Source organism: Nicotiana sylvestris, chromosome 6 (genome assembly GCF_000393655.2).
Source record: "Nicotiana sylvestris chromosome 6, ASM39365v2, whole genome shotgun sequence".
NCBI lineage: Eukaryota > Viridiplantae > Streptophyta > Magnoliopsida > Solanales > Solanaceae > Nicotiana > Nicotiana sylvestris.
In genome coordinates, this window is record NC_091062.1 from 34,575,539 (window position 1) to 34,594,098 (window position 18,560).

The 18,560-nt window shown below is 34.2% G+C and overlaps 2 protein-coding genes across 2 annotated transcripts; one reads left to right on the forward strand and one right to left on the reverse strand.

The window, feature by feature from the left end:
- Positions 1–765: 765 nt before the first annotated feature.
- LOC138870470 (uncharacterized) lies at positions 766–1,149 on the reverse strand. Its single transcript, XM_070148275.1, has one exon. The coding sequence runs from the start codon at positions 1,147–1,149 to the stop codon at positions 766–768; it is 384 nt and encodes a 127-aa protein (XP_070004376.1).
- A 4,650-nt stretch (positions 1,150–5,799) lies between these two features.
- LOC104217879 (ABC transporter G family member 9-like) lies at positions 5,800–9,524 on the forward strand. Its single transcript, XM_009768209.2, has 4 exons — positions 5,800–5,907; positions 6,920–7,712; positions 8,095–8,432; positions 8,868–9,524. Exons 1-4 carry the CDS (start codon positions 5,800–5,802, stop codon positions 9,522–9,524), a joined length of 1,896 nt encoding a protein of 631 aa, XP_009766511.2.
- Positions 9,525–18,560: the final 9,036 nt, after the last annotated feature.

Below are 18,560 nucleotides of genomic sequence, written 5' to 3' on the forward strand. Positions count from 1 at the left end.
ACGCACTTTAGCCCACCTTATGACGTCGCGTGGCTTCACAAAGTTCTCCTACAAGCAACATGCAAATAAGTTGCAACTTATACCGCTGCAAGAACATTAACTCTAAGCCTTATACCGTCGTATGCGCGTCAATATCACATCCCAATAAAAACTCGCACCACAAGTACCCATATGTCACAACTTGCTAACAATCAACAATATCAATATTTTCACAACAATAGCCCATGGCTTCACTATAACGGGTACAAGAATATCAACAACAACAATGAATGTAAAATGCTGAATAAGGAAGATGTTTTAATAATAACAATTTTGTCTCAACGTGATAAGGGCTTGCACAACTTCAATACCAATAACTCAACAATGAGATAATGTATAACTATGATATTAAATAAGAATAACTCATAATAGAATAGAGAATGTATAACAATGACTTCAAATAATAGAAATCAATAAGAAAAGGGATAAAATGAACAACAACAATATACCCAATAAAATCCCACTACTGGGGTCTGGGGAGAGTAGAGTGTACGCAGACCTTATCTCTATCCTGAAAAGGGTAGAGAGGCTGTTTCTGGAAGACTCTCAGTTCAACAGGAGAGACAATAATATCAGAAAAGAAACAAGATAAAAGGTATGTAACAACAAAAAGATGTCAGAAAGAAAATAACAACAACGAATAAGTGAAAGGACAATAACACAAAACTATGCAAAACAACAATGTGAACACAACATAGACCACTAACAAACCTAAACAAAACTCTATCAGACTACCCGTACAAAGAGGGAAGAACTCTCGACTACCCTATATCCTACCACCCTAATTCTCGACATCCACATGTTCCTATCAAGAGCCATGTCCTCAGAAATCTGAAGTCGTGACATGTCCTGCCTGATCTCCTCGCCCCAATACTTCTTAGGCCACCCATTGCCTCTTCTGGTACCTGCCAAAGTCAATCGCTCACACCTCCTAACCGGTGCATCTAGGCTTCTCCTCCACACGTGTTCGAACCATCTAAGTCGCGCTTCTCGCATCTTGTCGTCCATGGGAGCCACGTCCACCCTCTCCCAAATATCTTCATTCAGAAACTTATCCAGCCTAGTGTTCCCACAAATCCATCTCAACATCCTCATTTCTGCTACTTTCATTTTCTGGATATGTGAATTCAAATAACATGAACAATAACTTCAAAAAATGATAATCAATAATGAAGGAGATAACACGAACAATAACTTCAAATAATGGTAATTAACAATGAATATGTAGCATGTAACGATAAAAAGGCAACAAGTTCAACTAAAGTATGAGAGTAATTTATCAAGTAGGATGTATAACATGTGTTAAACAAGTCAACTAAGGCATGAGGATAGACTAACACAATTAAGGATAGGTTAACTATAAGAATTTAGAACATGATATGACATCTCAATTAAAGCATGAAAATAGTCTAAGTAGACTAAAACAATCAATTACCATGTACAACCCGTGTACCCACTCGTCATCTTGCGTACACGGCTTTTACATAGCACAAAATGAACCAATGCTAGTTCCCCCACAAAAAGTTAGGCAAGATACTTACCTCAACTAACCAATTCAACACTTAAAAATAGCTTTTCCTTAAAGTTCGCCTCCACACAACTCAAATTTAACCAAAATTGACTTAATATCATCAAACAATACTAAGGAAATCAATTGAAATAAATAAAGCTAAGTTCTTTACACTTTTACAAAAAAGTCAACAAAAGTCAATGCGGGACCCGCCTGATCAAAACTCGGGTTCAATGGTACATTCGGACTATCCATGACCCCACGAGTTCATAAATGTGATTAGTTTCAAAATTCGAGTTCAAATCGACTCTCAAAACTCAATTTCTTAGTTTTCAAAAACATAACAAAGTTTTACAAATTTTCACTTTGATTCACGTGATTTTGATGTTAAAATCTACAATATGTTGAGGGAATGTGATTAGAAATAGATTAGAATAACTTACCCAAGGTTTGTAGGTGAAAATCCCCTCTCTAAATCGCCTCCTACCGAGTATAGGGTTCAAAAATGAGAGAATGAGAGATAAAATCCCGACTTTCAACCCTTATGTTCAGCTGCAGTTACCGCAATTTGTGATATGGGTTTGCAATTGCGAAGAAAATCTTTCAATTGCGGCACTGACATGCCTGGGAAACTCTTCGCTAATATGAAGATGAGTTTGCAATTGCGAACCCTGCTGCCCTCGCAAAAGCGACATATTTATCGCAAATGCGAACTACCCAAGATCCCAGACCACTTCGCAATTGCGACACCTGAGGCCCCCTGCTAAGCTCGCAATTGCGAACTTGGTGTTCGCAAATGCGACATCGGAGGCTGCTGCACACCAATTTTTTGGTTTTCAATCCAAAACACTCTGATATACATCCGAAACTCACCCAAGCTCTCGGAGCTCCAAACGAAACCTCCACACAAGTCTAAAATCATCATACGAACTCGCTCGCATGATCAAAATATAAAAATAACATCTAAAACTACAAACCAAATACTAAAACACATGAATTTCAAAGTAAAGTTCAAGATTTTTTGAAGTTATAACTAAACGTCCAAAACCTATCAAATAAACTCTAAACAATACCAAATTTTGCAGACAAGTTTTAAATACCATAACAGACCTATTCTAAGTCTCAATATTAAATTCCAAGCTCGAAAGCTAAAAGTCAACCTACGGTCAAACCTTTGAACTTCAAATTACCAAATTTCGGCAAATCAACATAAATCACCTACGGACTTCCAAAATTAATTCCGGACATACGCCCAAGTCCGAAATCACGATACGAAGCTATCAGAGCTATAAAATAAAGTTTCGGGGTCGTTTTTACAAAAAGTCAAAGTTTGGTTAACATTTCTAATTTGAACTTGTAAGTCAATAATCAAAGGGTCCAAATCAACCTGAGAGCTTCCCAGAAGAAAACTAACCAACCCCACAAGTAATAAAATCATAAACACACTTGTGTGAAACAGTAAAAGGGGTAACAGATGAAATTACACAAAATGACCGATCAAGTCGTTATAATATTAGTTACTAACTTCTAATTATTATTTTTTTAAATATGCAATTTAAATACATAGTTAAAAATAACATCTACTCTTTCTTATATGTACATATACTTTTTGTACATCAAAATTTGATTTGATTACTCTATATTTTACTATTTTTATTTTCTAATCATTTGTATAAATAATATTTTTATAAAAAAATATTTTCTAAGCTCATATCTAATTTATTTATAATTACATGAGTTGATAAAAAATAGATATATTATTTATATTCTTATTAATTTATTTAAGTAATAATATTATTTATCTATAAGATATGAGTTATTTTTATGATATTATATTTACTAATTTCGAATTATTTAATATATCTTTCAGAAATTTATTTATTTAAAATACCTCATAATAAATTAAATTTGATATTTACCATTTGCATATATGTTTCTCATGCAGTAAACTTTTTTACATGTTAATCTGGAAAAACAAAAGCTTCTTTAACAGTGTGTACTTATCCAAAAACATGAAAGTGAGAATTGCATTATAATTATGTCATAACAAACAAACAAATTTAATTACTATACTACATAATTATCACGAAATATAATTATTACCCTTGTAATTACACCACCAAAATAATTACACAACATTCCAAACAGAAGAATGGTTGAGACAACAAACATTCATCACGTTCGCCCTTTTAGAAATTAGGAGATCGTGAAAACAAAAGAACGTTGTTAGAATTATCTTTTCATTTCTATCTAATTTCAATATGGTTGATATTAAGAAAGGATTTCTTTAATTTTTTCAAAGAAAAAGTCAACCAAACAGCATTAGAAAAAGATTTGCCGTTGTAGAGCCCGTTTGACCAAGTAGCCAAAAACTGCTGATTTTGAAAAGTGCTTTTGTTCAAAAATATCTTTTAAAAAGTATTTTTGCAAAAGAGCAATTTGTGTTTAGCCAATTCGTTTGAATTGTACTTTTTTTTTTCAAGCTCATTGTGTTTGGTCAGTATTTTAAAAACGCACTTTTAAGTATCAAATTACGAAAAAGGACAGGAAAGGTTCAACTTACGATTAATATTATTTATAAAGAAAAACCAATTTAAAAACTTATTATAAATGAATTCGATTAAAATATAAAATGTAATATAAAAATATAAATTAAAATTTTCAATAAATATAAAATATATTTATTTCAAAATAATAATATTGGTTGTTTCGTATTGCTTATTGTTTACATAATATCTAAATATATTAGAATACATCATTCAATATAAAATTAAGGCATACTCTTAGAAATAGGAGAAAGAGAACAAAAATATGATTGTAAAAAAAAAAGAGAGAAGAATATATAGTAGAAATAAAAAGAAAAGAAAAATATTAAATTAATGAGAGATAATTTAAAAATATAAATTTATTGTAAGATTATTTTTATCTTGAATTAATTAATTTTCAAGTGCTTATGTGCTGCTCCTCAAAAGTAATTTGGCCAAACACCTTAAAGTTGATAAAAAAAATACTTTTGATCTTCTAGAAGCTTTGGCCGCTCTTCATAAAACATTTTCACCGGTTTTTGAAAGAATAAAAAGGAGGCCGAATAACATATGAAGTACACTAGCCCTTGTTACTACCAAGTATTGCCCGCCGCCTAGGAGTTTACAAACCGAATCGAAAAATCGCATCAAACCGAAAAACCAAATCAAACCGAATATAAACCCCGATTAAGTTTGGTTTGATTTGATTTGGTATAATTGAGTAAAAAAATTCGAACAAAACTGACATATAAATATATAATTTTTATATATACTTTTAAGACTTTTTATAGAATTTTCCTCAAAAAGTATTTAGAAATGTTTGTGGTTCTCTTATGGGATGTAATATTTAATTAAATATGAAGTGTTCAATTTTTATTAACTTGAAATAATGGATTGTATGATCACTTTCTTATCAAGTGTTAGTGAAATACGTCAATCTCTTTATTCTTCCATATTCATATGTCAAGATCTATTAAATTCTTATATCTTGGTATTTCGATAAGTTAAAATTAAACAAAACATTATCATTATATAGGTATCATATTGGTTTTTATGTTTAATTATTAAATTCGATTAACTTTTAAAGTGTACACCAACGAAAAATTATTGACAAACGACTCAAAAAATAACTATCATGTGTTACTAAGGAAATATTTTCATAAAAACATTTTAATAGATCATATGTTGGTCAATTTTTTCTAAACATATATTTACTTATAAAAAATTTAACAAACAAAGATTGAAATAATATTCATGTAACACAAAAAACCAAAAAACCCGACAAAATCGAAACAATATAGTTGATTTGGTTTGGTTTTGATAAAAATCGAACCAACCCGGTCCATGTACATCGCTACCGCCGCCTATTCAATTCTCTTATATCGCATGAACAAATAATGCAAATACTACTAAATATTCAATTCTCTTATATTGCATGAGTAAAATTCTGATTTACCTTCAAAATCCTACTAAAACTTAGTCAACTAGTCATATTTAATTAGTCTTCATTCCCTAATAACATGCGTATCTAAAGTCCTGCTACGCTTCTACTAACATTTATTATTTCTCCATTCCCTCTAGATATCAGTCCATTCGTATTCCCAAGAATTTCGAATACAACAAAATCAACAGATTCATCTATATATATTTGATTTTTGGGTTTATCAGTTTTCAGTCTATTAATCTTTTCAATAAAGTAATAGAAGAATGCCAAGAACTCTTAACATGGAGCAAGAGATGGCGAATATACCGTTCCATCAACAAAATCTGCACTCTGCTCAATCTAAAAGTTCAGCCATTTTCAGGAAATCTAATCGTCCTGTTACTCTTAAGGTGATTCTTGGATATTTCATATGATAAAAACTGATACTAGCGTAGTTTTTTGGAGAAAACTTGCATGCATGTATTTATCAATTCTTTAATCCGATAAGATTATATAAAGGTGATGATAGATTTAAAAATATCAATTCTACATTGATAATAATAAGATTTTCATATTCTTTTTCATCGGAATTCCGTGGACGTGTCCATGTATATATGTCCCCTGTAGCCTGTAGGTCACGGGTTCGAGCCATGAAAACAACCACACTAACCCTTACATTAGGGTATACTGTCTACATAACACCCCATGGGTCCGGCCCTTCGGAATACAATTCTGGAATGCCTTGTGCAACAGGTTGCCTTTTTCATCGGAATTCCAGGAGTGTTGGATGCTGGCTGACTATTGACTAGGCATTAATAGTTTACCTTGCTTTAATTAATTCTATTAATTTCCTTTTGTATCAGTATTATTAGATGCTCCTGTATCAGTATTTTCTTTTAACTTTTCAACTTTTTTGGCCCAGAAAATGCAGTGTGTGTTAATTTCACTTTTGTTTAATTGGAGACATCCGATAAAAATTGGGGACAGGAAAGAGATGCACAAAGAATTCAGAAGTAGAAATAAATAAGTGCCATTTTAATCTGTCACTATGAATGCACTGAATAATTATTTTTCCTAATCAAGTTCTGTTTCTTTTTAGGATTTTACTTAAAATACTCCATATAATGGTGTAACGAGTTTATACATTGTTTTTTGAAACATAAACGACTCTCGGCAATGAATATCTCGGCTCTCGCATAGATGAAGAACGTAGCTAAAATATTCCTATCTGTTTAGATGATCTTAAAGTGTAATAGGAACCTTTTTCTCAACTCAAACTGCTGATTATTAGATGCTAGTTCTCACAAAAAAAAAACATACAAGCTATCAAGTTAATAAATAGTTGCTCCTTTAATTTGATCCTATGAAATTATTATTTTCTGTTATTTGCTATATAATGCTTTGGGTGATCAAATCTTGCAGTTTGAGAATGTTGTTTACAAGATTAAGCTTGTGAAAGAAGGGTGTATCAATTCCTCTAAATCAGTAGAAGAGAAAATAATATTGAAAGGTGTCTCAGGTATAGTTTCTCCAGGTGAAATGCTGGCTATATTAGGCCCTTCAGGCAGTGGCAAAACAACTCTACTAACAGGATTAGGAGGCAGGCTCGTTCATGGCCATCTCGATGGCGCCATAACATACAATAACAAGCCATTTTCCAATGCCATGAAGCGTAACACGGGCTTCGTGACACAAGATGATGTTCTTTACCCTCACCTTACTGTGACAGAAACACTCGTATTCACTGCTCTCCTTCGTTTGCCTGGAACTCTTACAGTTCAGGAGAAAACCGCGCATGCTGAAGCGATTATAACTCAGCTCGGATTAACAAGGTGCAAGGATAGTATTATTGGAGGTCCGCTATTGAGAGGAATTTCAGGAGGGGAGAGGAAAAGAGTTAGTATTGGACAAGAAATGCTTATTAATCCGAGTTTGTTGTTCTTGGATGAACCAACATCAGGGCTTGATTCTACTACAGCTCAAAGGATTGTGTCGACGTTAAGGGATTTGGCTAAGGGCGGTAGGACTATTGTCATGACAATACATCAGCCTTCGAGTAGGCTATTTTACATGTTCCACAAAGTGTTGCTATTATCTGAAGGAAATCCCCTATATTTTGGGAGAGGCGAGGATGCCATGGGGTACTTTTCTAGCGTTGGATATTCACCGTTAGTTGCTATGAATCCCTCGGACTTCTTATTGGATCTTTCAAATGGTATGTTCATCTAACTTCTTTTTGTGCTTCACTTAGAGTCATTTGTCATCTTATATTGGAATACTGTCACATATCTTACCCTTTTAAAGACACGTCGCAGAATTCTTAAAGTACTTTGGCTCTTATGGCTCAAGCCACCTTTTACCAAAGTACCTAGAAATTCTGTTTTTGTTCGACTAATTATGCTGTTATATATGAGCTACAGGCGCAGAATTGATGCATAAAAATGGTAAAAAACTGTTTATGCTTGTGTGATCAATTCTCTATTGATGCAAACTCGTTCATAGCTTGGCGATTATTTCCAGAATTGTCACTCGTGTAATATATACTCTTTTAGCAATTGGTGTTATGATTACTGAAGTGGTGAAATTTAATTTTTTAGGTATATTATCGGATGATCCTCGCATAACATCAGATGATCCTGGAGAAGATCCAGCATCAATCAAGCAAACTTTAGTGACTGCTTTCAAAAACAATCTAGCGGAGAACTTGAAGGGACAATTGCAAGAATTTGATGATCATCAGGTTGCTGATAAATTACACGAGAAGAAATTCAATCAATGGTCAAATACCTGGTGGCAGCAATTCTCAGTATTATTTAGAAGAGGGATGAAAGAACGAAAACACGAGTCCTTCTCTGGCCTCAAGGTTGGACAAGTCTTGGTGGTGTCTTTCCTGTGTGGATTGTTGTGGTGGAAATCCAGTAACTTGCAAGATCAGGTAATTAATCGATTTTTCTCCTTGTTAATATTAGTCAAAGTAGGGCATCCTCCTGTGTATTTTAACTTGTAAATAGTACTTGTAACAATGAGAGAATAGTCCAACTATATTCAGGTTTGAAAAATTATGTAATGCGACTATTTGAGTCCGTTATCCAGGAAAAATATTCTAAAAGTGTAGGAATTTTTAAGGATTTAACTTATGTATACATACGGTGTAAAGAATTTTTATATTTTAACTTGTTTTGTCTATTAGAAACAGTCTCTCTGCCCTTCCAGGATAGGTGTAAGGTTGCGTAAATCTTACCCTCCCCAGACCCCACTTGTGTGAATCCACTGGGTAGTTGTTGTTATTGTTGTATATTTTAACCTGTTTTAGCAAGTAACCTACATTATTTCCAGGTTTACTAATCCTACTTATTTTGAACTGTTGCAGATTGGGCTACTGTTCTTCTACTCTAATTTCTGGGAGTTTTATCCTATGTTCCAAGCTATTTTTACCTTCCCACAAGAGAGGATGATGCTGGAAAAAGAACGATCATCAGGAATGTACAGACTCTCGGCATATTTCATGGCTAGGACTGTAGGTGACCTTCCGATGGAGCTAGTCCTTCCAACAATTTTCGTCGTTATAACATACTTTATGGCTGGCCTGAAACTGTCCGCTGGGCACTTCTTCTCTACCTTATTCGCCCTCCTCTATAATGTATTAGTCTCTCAAGGACTTGGACTTGCTATTGGTGCAATGGTTATGGACCAAAAATCAGCCACAATACTCGGTTCAGTCATCATGTTATCCTTCACCTTAGCTGGAGGGTACTTTGTTCAGCATGTCCCGAGCTTCATTGCCTGGATCAAGTACGTTTCAATTAGCCAATACGCATACAAGCTCTTGTTAGGATCTCAGTATAGTCCAGGTGAAACATACGCGTGTGGAATAAACACGACATGTCTTGTTGAGGATTTTCCTTCGATAAAGACTATAGGGCTCGGAGGTAAGGGCATTTCAGTGCTTGCATTGGCTATTATGCTTTTGGGTTACAGATTCTTGGCTTATGTCGCTCTTATGAGGATTGGTGTGACAAAGAAATAGATCTGCTTTTACTTAAATATAGTAGAAACATTGTAGGATGGGCTTTAATCAAAGCAAACATTAGTTTGGTATCAGCAAGTGTTCCATTTGTAATTTTGATTTTTTCTCTGCTGAGATATGTACTAGCGATATGCCAAAAACCTGCGATAGATTGTTTGTCTAATTCTTCCATTTCTAGATCATCTATTGAAAGATTGAGCAAAATTTACTATTCCCTCCGTTTCAATTTATGTGAACCCATTTGACTGGGCACGAAGTTAAAGGAAAGAGAGAAGACTTTTGAACTTGTGGTGTAAAATGAAGCACATATATTTTGTGTGGCTATAAATCACTGAATAAATATAAATTATTTCCAAATAGGGAAAGAGGTCATTCTTTTTTGCACGGACTAAAAAGGAAATATGTTCACATAAATTGAAACGGAGGGAGTATTACATTATTTCTCTTCTGTTTTGTTACTCCCTAAGTGTAGTATTAATCTAAAAATTTGAGTTACTGGGTATTGAGAACCTTTGAATCCATTTCTCTTATGACATTGAGTCAAAATCACGAAATCTCGCGACTATAATCCTGGCATTACAACCGGGACAACCAGGATTATAACTTGGATAATCAATCCACTTATATATGAGATATGTTATACCAAGATTTTGACATAAAAATAATACTTGATTTTGTCAATACTTTCAACCAAATACGAAATAAATTTAATCCTAGAATTTATATCGGGAATCTTTTTTTTTTTTTTTGCATGCTTAGATAATAATACAATGTTCATACCATTAGTTAGGGGTGTACATAGGCCGGGTTGATTCTGATTTTTCAATTACCAAACCAAACCAATTGTCTCGGTTTTTTAAATTTATAAACCAAACCAAACCAAACCAACAAAAGTCGGGGTTTCAATCACGGTTTTTCTCAGGTTTTTCGGTTTCCTGGGGTTTTTTCAATTTTTCGGGTTTTTTTCCGACAAAATCTTCATAGCATAAAATTTATAATTTGTGTTCTAATATTTCTTAGGTCCTAGTAGGATAAAATTATATAAGATGTTACCTAATAAAATAATACAAAATAATGTGCGATGAGTCACAATTATACCAAAATACTCAAAAAATCGCATAAGATAAATATTGCTAATTAATAAGTCATAATAAAAATAAACATAATCTAAAAGTACTAAGTCATGTTAAAATAAATGCGACTAATAAGTACTAAGTATTAATTATATGACTAAATAATATTAAAAGTGAGTTATGCATTTTCACTATCTAAATATATGTGAAACTAAAAAAAATAAATATCCAATACTATTGTCATTTCTAATATTGAATTGAATTTTTTTTGAGCATTAGTATTAATTTGATTTTGCTTTGGGCTTTATTTGAGTTATTAACTTTTATGGGTTATAACACATATTTGACCCTTCAAAAGTTATAAGTCCAAGCTTGAAATAATACATTAAAAGAGAGAACTATTATAGAGTTTAAATTATATTTATAAATTACATTACAATAATTATTTTACGTATAAAATATTTTTAAAACTTGTATACATGTAATGTCGGGTTGGTTTGGTTTCAGTTTGACTTTTTTTAGTTAAAACCTAACCAAACCAATTATGATCGATTTTTTTTTCTAACACCAAACCAAATAATAGTCGGATTTTTTTTCTCGGTTTGACTCGGATTATCGATTTGGTGCGATTTGTCGGTTTTCTTTGAACACCCCTACCATTAGTCATAGCTGGCCGGATAAAACCTACTCAGGGTTGTCTTGTTTATTTTCAATATTCTTTCAGTTTGGTTAAAAGAAATAAAAGCGCTATGTTTTGGTTAACTTCTTATGCTTTAAATTCGAACAAAATTAAACAAACAAATATCCTCTACAAGCAGTTAAATATGTGAAGTCGGGCGATATGCGGAGAAGTATGGGAATTGCAGAGATCTTTCGAAATTTTCAATAGAATGTTTTTCCTTCACATTAGTAAGCAGAGCTTCTACGATATTGGAAGAGAATCAAGTAGCTCTTCTCTTTGTCGGTGGGTGATGCTAGCCAATATGTGCCGTCTGGCTGATGATTAAGTCGGCAAACATTAGGCTAACGATATATGCATGTAAAAGAAATACTGAGAAGGATGGACAGAATATTGCAAGTAAAAAAAAGATGCAAGTAAATATGGCATAAGATAGGAAAAAACTCCTCAAAAAAGTAAAAAGACACGGCAAAAAAATAATAATTTGGAGCTGATAACAAGTGCTTCAACAATTGAAAGGAAGGTCGAATGATATTTTTCCAACACCAGTTATCAAGTTTGGCAAACTGGAAGTACTTTTTACGATATTCTCAAAATAGTCTATAATTTCAAACAAATTTTTTTTTAGCTCCAACTAACCACCTCCATTTGCAGTGACTTTCCGTAAAAGTCAGTATTAAAGAAGACATTCCATTTAAAGGCTCTGGTCAATCAAAATCATAAAACTTCCACACATGTAGTTAACTCTGAAAAAAACTGCATGATTAATTAACCTTCATGCTGAGCAAAGTAATTAGGTAGCTGATGATACAAGCCTGAACAACCTCCACTCCCCCACCTCAACCTTTCAATAATCGGAGGTGGACCCAGGATTTTAACGTGACAATGCACCAGTATTCTGCTTAACCGTTGCCCTCTAAAAACTTTTAGTGTTCAGGGTGTCAAGCGATGTAAATTCACCGTTTTTAAGGCATAAATATACGTATATAAGATCTCTGGTGACGTCTACAGTATCCAGTAACCCCTCACGATTATACATAAGTCTGCCTTTTTGCTTTTATCCAATGCTTCTTAAGATAAATCAAATATTTGCACAATTTAACACTCTTAAGACTCAAGCCTAAGCTCAACAACATAAAGTTAGATATCTTTATAGCTGAAAACAGATGTGGAAGTAGTACAGTACTGCTTTTATCCAATGCTTCTTATTTCAAAAGGAATATTTATATTTTTATATTTACAAATAATTTATTTTTAAATTTTCATAATTTTACCTAGTGTTTTAAAAGGCGTGGGCATAAGGCAAGACATTTTATATATACCGCAGCGAGGCATAAGCTCTGAGGCACGGGGCGTAAGCCCCATGAGTATTTAATTTTTAATATTTCATAAAATAATATAATTATAGGAAATATTTTTAAATAGGTAAAATTCCATAAAAATTGAAGAAAACTATAATAAATAAGTGAAAAATATAAAAAGATGTGCTCCTCCCCAAAAAAAACTAGTAAATAATCTATTATACGCTGCTTACAAGCACAAGTAATTTGAGTTGAAAAGAATAAAATTTTCTACGTGGAGGAACAAAAAGGATGACTAACCTGCAATTTGAATTTTCAACTTGTTGCTATGGAGGAGAATGAGTTTTCTTTGTATTTGCAAAAAAAAAAAAAAAATTATTCATTGCTTTTGGGAGATAGTATCAGGCTAGTGGACAAGATAAATAATTGGGAAAGACTATAAATTAAGGCTTATAACAATAAAAAAAAAAGGTCTTGACTTATAAATTTAATGTTGCAGTTCCCTTTTTAAAACTTTTGAGTAATTACAAGCTGACTTTTGAGAATTTGGGTATTATATTAAGAATTTATTCAGCAAAATTTATTTTAATATGAAAATGCCTCTATGGCTTATGCCTGTTGAAAATGGCAATCTCGCACATCGGTGGGAGACTTAATTTGGGAAGAATTTCTCCCTATAAAAGAAGGCCTAATGTTTAGGATTAATACACACCTCTCATTTGCCTTCTTATCTTCTTAAGGCATTTGTATCTTCTCTCTTTAGTATTATTTCACTTGTATTTTTGGAGATGAATAAAATATTGGTTGTATCCGAGGAGTAGGCAAAATTAGCCGAACCTCGGGTGTTCCTTTTATTGTTGCTTTATTGTCTTATTTATTATTTGGTGGGTGTCATAATTTTTGGTATAGTAGTTGTGACTTATTCACACTATATACATTTGGCTTCCGCAACAATTGGTATCAGAGCCAAGGTACTGTCTAAGTATGCTCTGTGATTGCAGCATAGTCTGATCTTCCACATCAGAAAAGATTTATCTTGGTAATTGAGTGAAGTTTCTGTCTGAGTATGCTCTGTGGTTGCAGCTTAGTCTGATCTTCCACACCAGAAAGGAAATAATCTTGATTTGTGTCGTCAGCTATTAAATAATATTTGTCTCAAAGATGGGAGACAATAAACAAGAAGAATCTACATCAAGTGTCAACAATATGTCATCATTGGCATCTTCGCTTATGACAAGAATTGTGTCAAATGCAAAATTTGCGGTAGAAATTTTTGACGGGTCAAGACATTTTGGGATGTGGCAAGGCGAGGTTCTAGACGTTCTTTTTCAACAAGGGCTAGATCTTTCCATTGAAGAAAAAAGACCAAATGTTATTGGAGAAGAAGATTGGAGAATTATCAACCGTGTTGCTTGCGGTACCATTCGATCCTACCTTGCTAGAGAGCAGAAATATCCATACACAAAGGAAACTTCTGCAAGTAAATTATGGAAAGCACTGGAGGATAAATTTTTGAAGAAAAACAGTCAAAATAAATTGTACATGAAGAAGAGACTGTTTCGCTTCACCTATATTCCTGGTACCACGATGAATGAACATATCACCAGTTTCAATAAGTTGGTCACAGATTTGCAAAATATGGATGCAACTTTTGATGATGGTGACTTGGCCTTGATGCTGTTGGGGTCACTTCCTAATGAGTACGAGCACCTTGAAACTACGCTACTCCATGGAAATGACAAAATTTCTCTTAGAGAAGTTTGTTCGGCTTTGTACAGCTATGAACAAAGAAAGGGAGAAAAACAAAAGGGCGGAGAAGGAGAAGCACAAGTTGTGAAGGGTCGTCCTCAAAATCAAACGAGGATAAAGAAAGGAAGATCCAAGTCAAGATTTAGACCCAGCAAAGATGAATGTGCCTTTTGTCGAGAAAAGGGACACTGGAAGAAAAACTGTCTGAAGTTGAAGAATAAGGCCAAACATAATAATAGAAATGTCATTATGGATTCAAATGTAGCTGATGGTGATGATTCAGACTTCTCATTAGTTACAACAGAGCCATCAACATTATTTGGTTGATGGACTCGGCTTGTAGCTATCATATGTGTCCCAGTAGGGACTGGTTCGTTGATTTTCAAGAAGGAGAATATGGAGTCGTCCACGCAGCGGATAACAACCCTCTTACCTCATATGACATTGGTTCAATACGATTAAGAAACCATGATGGAATGATCAGAACATTAATAGATGTTCGATATGTACCGGGTTTGAAGAAAAATCTCATCTCTGTGGGAGCCCTAGAATCAAAAGGGTTCAAAATCATTGCAGAAAATGGAGTAATGAGAGTATGCTCCAGTGCACTAGTGGTAATGAAGGCCAATCGGAAGAACAATAACATGTACGGTTATCGTGATAGTACAGTTATTGGGACAGCGACAGTAACATCCAGTAACGAAAAAGAGGCAGAAGCAACCAGGCTGTGGCACATGCGCTTGGGACATGCTGGAGGAAAATCCTTGAAAACTTTATCAGATCAAGGATTGTTAAAATGAGTAAAGGCTTGCAACTTGGAGTTTTGCAAGCATTGTGTCAAAGAGAAACATACAAGGGTTAAATTTTGTACAGTGATCCATAATACTAAAGTCATTTTGGATTATGTACACTCCGATGTTTGGGGTCCTTCCAAAACACCTTCATTAGGTGGGAAGCACTATTTTGTAACCTTTATTGATGATTTTTCCCGAAGAGTGTGGGTGTATACAATGAAGAGCAAAGATGAAGTGTTGGAAATTTTTATCAAATGGAAGACGATGGTGGAGAATCAAACAGGCAAGAGGATCAAGTGTATTCGCACGGACAATGGAGGTGAATACAAAAATGATCATTTCAATAAGGTATGTGAAAATGATGGCATCGTCCGACACTTTACTGTCTGACATACACCACAACAGAATGGAGTGGCAGAACGTATGAACCGGACCTTGCTGGAGAAGGTACGGTGTATGTTGTCCAATGCTGGCTTGGGCAAAGAATTTTGGGCCGAGGTAGTTATATATGCATGCCACCTCATTAATCGTCTACCATCTACTGCTATTGATGGCAAGACACCATTTGAAAATGGTATGGAAAGCCTGTTGTAGATTATGACTCTTTGCACGTATTTGGCTGAACTGCATATTATCATGTGACAGAGTCAAAAATGGATCCAAGGGCAAAGAAGGCTATTTTTATGGGGATTACTTCTGGAGTCAAAGGATATCGCTTATGGTGTCCTATGACAAAGAAAGTAATATTCAGCAGGGATGTTACCTTTGATGAATCTGCTATAATAAATATGGTAGCAGAAGATACCAAACAAAATGATGGTGCTTCTAAGCAGGTGGAGTTTGAGAGAAAATTTATTTTTCCTACACAAGAAGCAGAAGAGGAAACAAATGAAGATTATCCTCTGAAAGGAGAGCCAGTAGAGGAGATTCCAATTCAGGAAGCTCAGCAACAACTTGAATCAATAGCAACCAGTAGGCCAAAAAGGACAATAACGAAACTTGTTCGTCTCATAGAGACAGTTGCTTGTGCAACCTCAATTGTAGTTGATGATGTTCCTACCACTTATAAAAATGCAGTCCAAAGTTCAGAAGAAGATAAGTGGAGGATTGTCATGAATGATGAAATACAGTCCCTTCATCAGAATCATACATGGAGATTGGCCAATCTCCCGAAAGGAAAGAAAGCAATTGGGTGCAAATGGGTATTTGCAAAGAAGGAAGGATTTCCTAACCAAGTAGATGTTCGCTACAAAGCAAGATTGGTGGCCAAAGGATATGCTCAAAAGGAGAGAATTGATTACAATGAAGTATTTTCTCCAGTTGTAAAACATTCCTCCATTAGAATTATGTTGGTTTTGGTAGCACAGTTGGATTTGGAACTAGTTCAGATAGATGTAAAAACTGCATTTTTACATGGAAACTTGGAGGAGGAAATCTACATGACTCAGCCAGAAGGATTCAAAGTTGCTGAAAAAGAAAATATGGTGTGCAAACTTGAAAAATCATTGTACGGATTGAAACAATCTTCTAGACAATGGTACAAGCGATTTGACGAGTTTATGTTGCGGCAAGGGTACAAGAGAAGGAAATACGATCATTATGTGTATTTACACAAGCTTAAAGATGGTTCATTTGTATATCTTCTCCTACATGTTGATGATATGTTGATAGCTTCCAAGAATTAGGAAATAAGTTGAAGATTCAACTGAAGAAGGAGTTCGAGATGAAGGATCTGGGTGAGGCAGAGAAAATTCTTGGTATGGATATAATAAGAGATAGACGTTCAAAGAAACTCTGTTTATCTCAGAAAGAATATTTGAAAAGATTACTACAACGTTTTGGCATAGATGAAAAGACTAAGCCAGTTAGTACTCCACTTGCTCTCCATTTTAAGCTAAGTACTACTATGTCGCCAAAAGATGAAGCTGAACGAGAGTATATGTCAAAGGTACCATACACAAATGTTGTTGGTAGCTTGATGTATGCAATGGTCTATACGAGACCTGACATTTCACAAGCTGTTGGAGTTATTAGCAGATATATGCATAATCCAGGAAAGGAGCATTGGCAAGCTGTGAAGTGGATTCTACGGTATATTCATAATACTGTAGATGTTGGGTTATTTTTTGAGCAGGAAGACAATCAGTCTGTAGTTGGATATCGTGACTCGGATTTTGCGGGTGATCTGGACAAACGAAGATCAACTACTGGTTATGTGTTTACTTTTGCAAAGGCACCCGTTAGTTGGAAGTCTACTTTGCAGTCTACAGTTGCTTTGTTTACAACAGAGGCAGAGTACATAGCTATTACAGAGGCTGTGAAAGAGGCAATTTGGCTTCAGGGGTTGCTAAAAGAGCTTGGTGTTGAACAAAAAAGTATCACAATTTTTTGTGATAGTCAAAGTGCTATTCAATTAGCGAAGAACCAAGTTTATCATTCAAGGACGAAGCACATTGATGTTCGGTATCATTTCGTCCGAGAAATCGTAGAAGAATGTGGAGTCATGGTGAAGAAAATTCATACTACAGAGAATCCTGCTGATATGCTGACAAAAGTGGTGACTGCGGTGAAGTTTCAACATTGTTTGGATTTAATCAACATTGTTGAACACTGAAGATTGAAGATGAAGACACAACCAAAATTTGTTACAGAGAGAAAATTGAAGATGTGGAAATTTGCCAAGGTGGAGATTTGTTGAAAATGGCAAACTCCCACATCGGTGGGAGACTTAATTTGGGAAGAATTTCTCCCTATAAAAGAAGGCCTAATGTTTAGGATTTATACACACCTCTCATTTGCCTTCTTATCTTCTTAAGGCATTTGTATCTTCTCTCTTTAATATTATTTCACTTGTATTTTTGGAGTGGAATAAAATATTGGTTGTGTCCGAGAAGTAGGCAAAATTAGCCGAACCTAGTAAATTCTGGTGTTCCTTTTATTGTTGTTTTATTGTCTTATTTATTATTTGGTGGCTGTCATAATTTTTGGTATAGTAATTGTGACTTATTCACACTATATACATTTGGCTTCCGCAACAATGTCTCACTACAAAAACTCACCTCATCGCCCATGTGTATGCTCTGTCCCATTTTATGTAGCGCTAGCTCCGTTCTTTTACCTTAGTCCAAAAAGAATGTTAAGACTTTTATATTTACAAATATTATTTTTAAACTTCCATAATTTTACCATAAATAACATGCTTTTTTGTCACAACAATGGTATACATGACATGTTTAAAACTATAGATTTTATTTTATTTTCTCAATCTCTGTACGTAATTTCCCAATCAAACAACTCCACATAAAATAAAAAAGTGTGAGTATTTATTAAGAAAAGTACCCCTTAGATTTGCACCAAGGCGTAGAGAGTGTTGGCGAATTTCATGGTAAGAGAGTGTAGGGTTAATTGTTGTTAAATATGTGTTTCTTCAGGAACACACA

Coding starts and splice junctions, on each gene's coding strand:
- LOC138870470 (XM_070148275.1), bottom strand. CDS start 1,149: ATGAAAGTAGCAGAAATGAGGATGTTGAGATGGATTTGTGGGAACACT.
- LOC104217879 (XM_009768209.2), top strand. CDS start 5,800: ATGGAGCAAGAGATGGCGAATATACCGTTCCATCAACAAAATCTGCAC. Junction 5,908..6,919: donor ATCGTCCTGTTACTCTTAAG/GTGATTCTTGGA, acceptor CAAATCTTGCAG/TTTGAGAATGTTGTTTACAA. Junction 8,433..8,867: donor CCAGTAACTTGCAAGATCAG/GTAATTAATCGA, acceptor GAACTGTTGCAG/ATTGGGCTACTGTTCTTCTA.